The 2,414-nt window shown below is 37.1% G+C and overlaps 1 protein-coding gene across 5 annotated transcripts in view; it reads right to left on the bottom strand.

Annotated features, from left to right (window-relative positions):
• Positions 1-487: 487 nt before the first annotated feature.
• Positions 488-2,414, bottom strand: part of LOC111455242 (protein LAZ1-like) — a 6,985-nt gene continuing 5,058 nt past the window's right edge. For 3 of the 5 annotated variants that reach the window (XM_023096835.1, XM_023096836.1, XM_023096837.1), the window contains exons 8-9: positions 1,920-2,180; positions 746-1,508 (exon numbers count right to left, since the gene is read on the bottom strand). In XM_023096835.1, the coding sequence (XP_022952603.1) occupies positions 1,158-1,508; positions 1,920-2,180 (612 nt within the window). In that variant the 3' untranslated portion in view covers positions 746-1,157. Of the gene's footprint in view, positions 582-745; positions 1,509-1,919; positions 2,186-2,414 lie in introns of those variants that run through there. The other 2 variants (XR_002712557.1, XM_023096838.1) reach the window with 2 other exon arrangements.

Genomic DNA, 2,414 nt, shown 5'->3' with positions numbered 1-2,414 from the left:
TTTGGAAGTGTTTAAGTATGTTCTTTCATTTTTTGGTCTGTTTAAATATGTTCTTCTAGACCAACTAAAAGTAAACTGAAAATGGAAACAAAAACAGAAGCGAAGTCAAAAATGGAAACTGAATCGAGCGCTAGATTCGAGCTTTGGAGTGTTCCGACTTGTTCTTAGATCAAATGTCGAAAAAGAAGGGAAGAAACTAAGGAATCTCAATGATTGATTTAAAAAACGAGCGAGATCCAAGATTTAGCACATGTACACAACCGATCAATTTGGTAGTTTCACCTTCGTGATGACGTAAAAAAGTGGGTTAAATTTCATTTAAGCTACCGAAAATGGATCATCCGTAAAAATTTTCTTAACAAAATGATGATCGACAACGTGAATCTCATATTGAGACTTGGTTTAGTACGATAGCCATTTGATTTATTATTTTTGAAAATTAAGCTTAAAAACAAGTTATACAAGGCTACCACATAAACTACAAATAAGAAAATTACTCATTAAGCCTTTCATCTCACCCAAAAAGAAAGCTGTTGTTTAGTGGGGAATCTCACTCGTCTCTGCATGCAAATCAACATTTCCTGTTTATAATCAAACACTAAGATGATCAGTCTCTTCCAAAAGCATAAACTCAGATCAATAATTCCAATGAAAATAATGCTGCATTGTAACTTGAAGCTGCTCCCTCACTGCATGATTCCAGGAGCATGCTACTTTTAAGATTGTTAAAACACATTTAAATGACAAGTTTTTAACAAATCTCTGTACTAATATATAGATATATATGTGTGTGTGTGTCCACCCCAGAAATAAATTATGCAGAATATCCCAGTTCTGATTATCATAAGCCCTATTTACAAGAATGGTAAAAGCCCAACATAGTCTGTAATCATGATACACTAACCCATAATAGATAAAGTAAAATCCTCTGTGCACCAAGAAATTACCTTGGCATCTGGTTGCACATCATACCAGGAGTTTTCTACGGAATCTTCCCATCATTGCTATGCCTCACTGCATTTGGAGAGGGTTCACACAAAGCAGAATGCTCTAAAATTCAGGCACATCTCTCACCTATTGGGACTCCACTTGATAAGTGAACCACAGCCATTCCTCTTTTTCTTGCTTCGATTATAAAGAGAAGTACCTATTCTTTACTAGTCTCTGGTGATCCATCGGCGGCCAGCAACTTGGTACTTACCATAACCCTGATCGCTGCTGCTTTCTCCGCCACTTTCTGCACTTATATAACCTGATTTTCGACGGTTCTTCTTTTCCCGAACGACCGTGCTATCACTGAAGCTCCCATTCAAAAGGGGGTCATCGATTCCTCGAATGACTTTTTGTGTGGGCGACTTAATACAACTGTCATCCTTGGTTTTTTTTTTATCCTTGTCTCGTTTCTTAATGTTTTGGGAGAGCTTATGCAGTTTTTCATTGAACTTCGTTATTCCTTTTTCCACAGGTTCAACTGCTTGGTTTACTGTGAATTTCAGGTCGTTCACAATCTGTAAGGCAGTTCAAAAGGTCATATCAGGTAGTAGAAATAACTGGAATTACTGAAGAAATATGAACATAAAAGGCCCCAAAAGATTATTTCAACTGTAGACCTACTGAACCTTTTTGTGTAAGAAGTATCTATTGTCTTCCAAAGGCACTTTTGGCCCGCCGGAAGTAGTCATTATGGTCGATGGAAAAAGAGAAAATGTATGTTCCATAGTGCATGCTTTAAAATAGTTTCCCATGAGAAAATATATATGGGCGTACCCACATGTATGTTGTTTTTGTTTGTATGTACGTATTCAGTGCCAAATTAATGTGGCAAGTTATCTTAAGAAGCAAAAAACACCACAAGACATTAATTTCCATCAATTAGATAAGTCAAGGATGTAATATATAGAGTGAAGGGGATAACTTACATAGCCCCCACCACCAACAAAAACATCTCGGACACTCTCTTTGATTGTCATTCCCATCTTGGGGTCTTGGTCTTCGAGGTCAGGCTGGGGTAGGCGTAACTTTGTAGGACGCTCGCTATCCCTGACCTCATCTGGATCTAAAGGACAGTCGACAGATGCATAATCGCCAAGAACAGAAACACTTCCAGGATAACGGTCCCCCATAAGTTCATAGGGTTTTGCAGAAAATACATACAAGTGAATCATAGAAGCAATGGCCATCTGTGCTGGATAAATTTATAGATGTGTTAAAATTCAGTCTTGTGAATACAAACATCAATAATCAGATGACACGTTTGGAATGAGTAAAGAAAAAGGTGAATCACAAGACGAATACATCTGTTGATTTCTTACCAACAAAAACCTGTTTTCACTACAAAAAAATCACTCCAAACTGCGTTCTTCAAAGCACGGAAATGAAACACTTACCAACAAAAAAAAAAAAAAAAAAAAAAA

The sequence above is a fragment of the Cucurbita moschata genome, unplaced genomic scaffold, assembly GCF_002738365.1.
Source record: "Cucurbita moschata cultivar Rifu unplaced genomic scaffold, Cmos_1.0 Cmo_Scf00017, whole genome shotgun sequence".
In the NCBI taxonomy this organism is placed as follows: Eukaryota; Viridiplantae; Streptophyta; class Magnoliopsida; order Cucurbitales; family Cucurbitaceae; genus Cucurbita; species Cucurbita moschata.
This window is presented reverse-complemented; position numbering and strand designations above follow the sequence as displayed.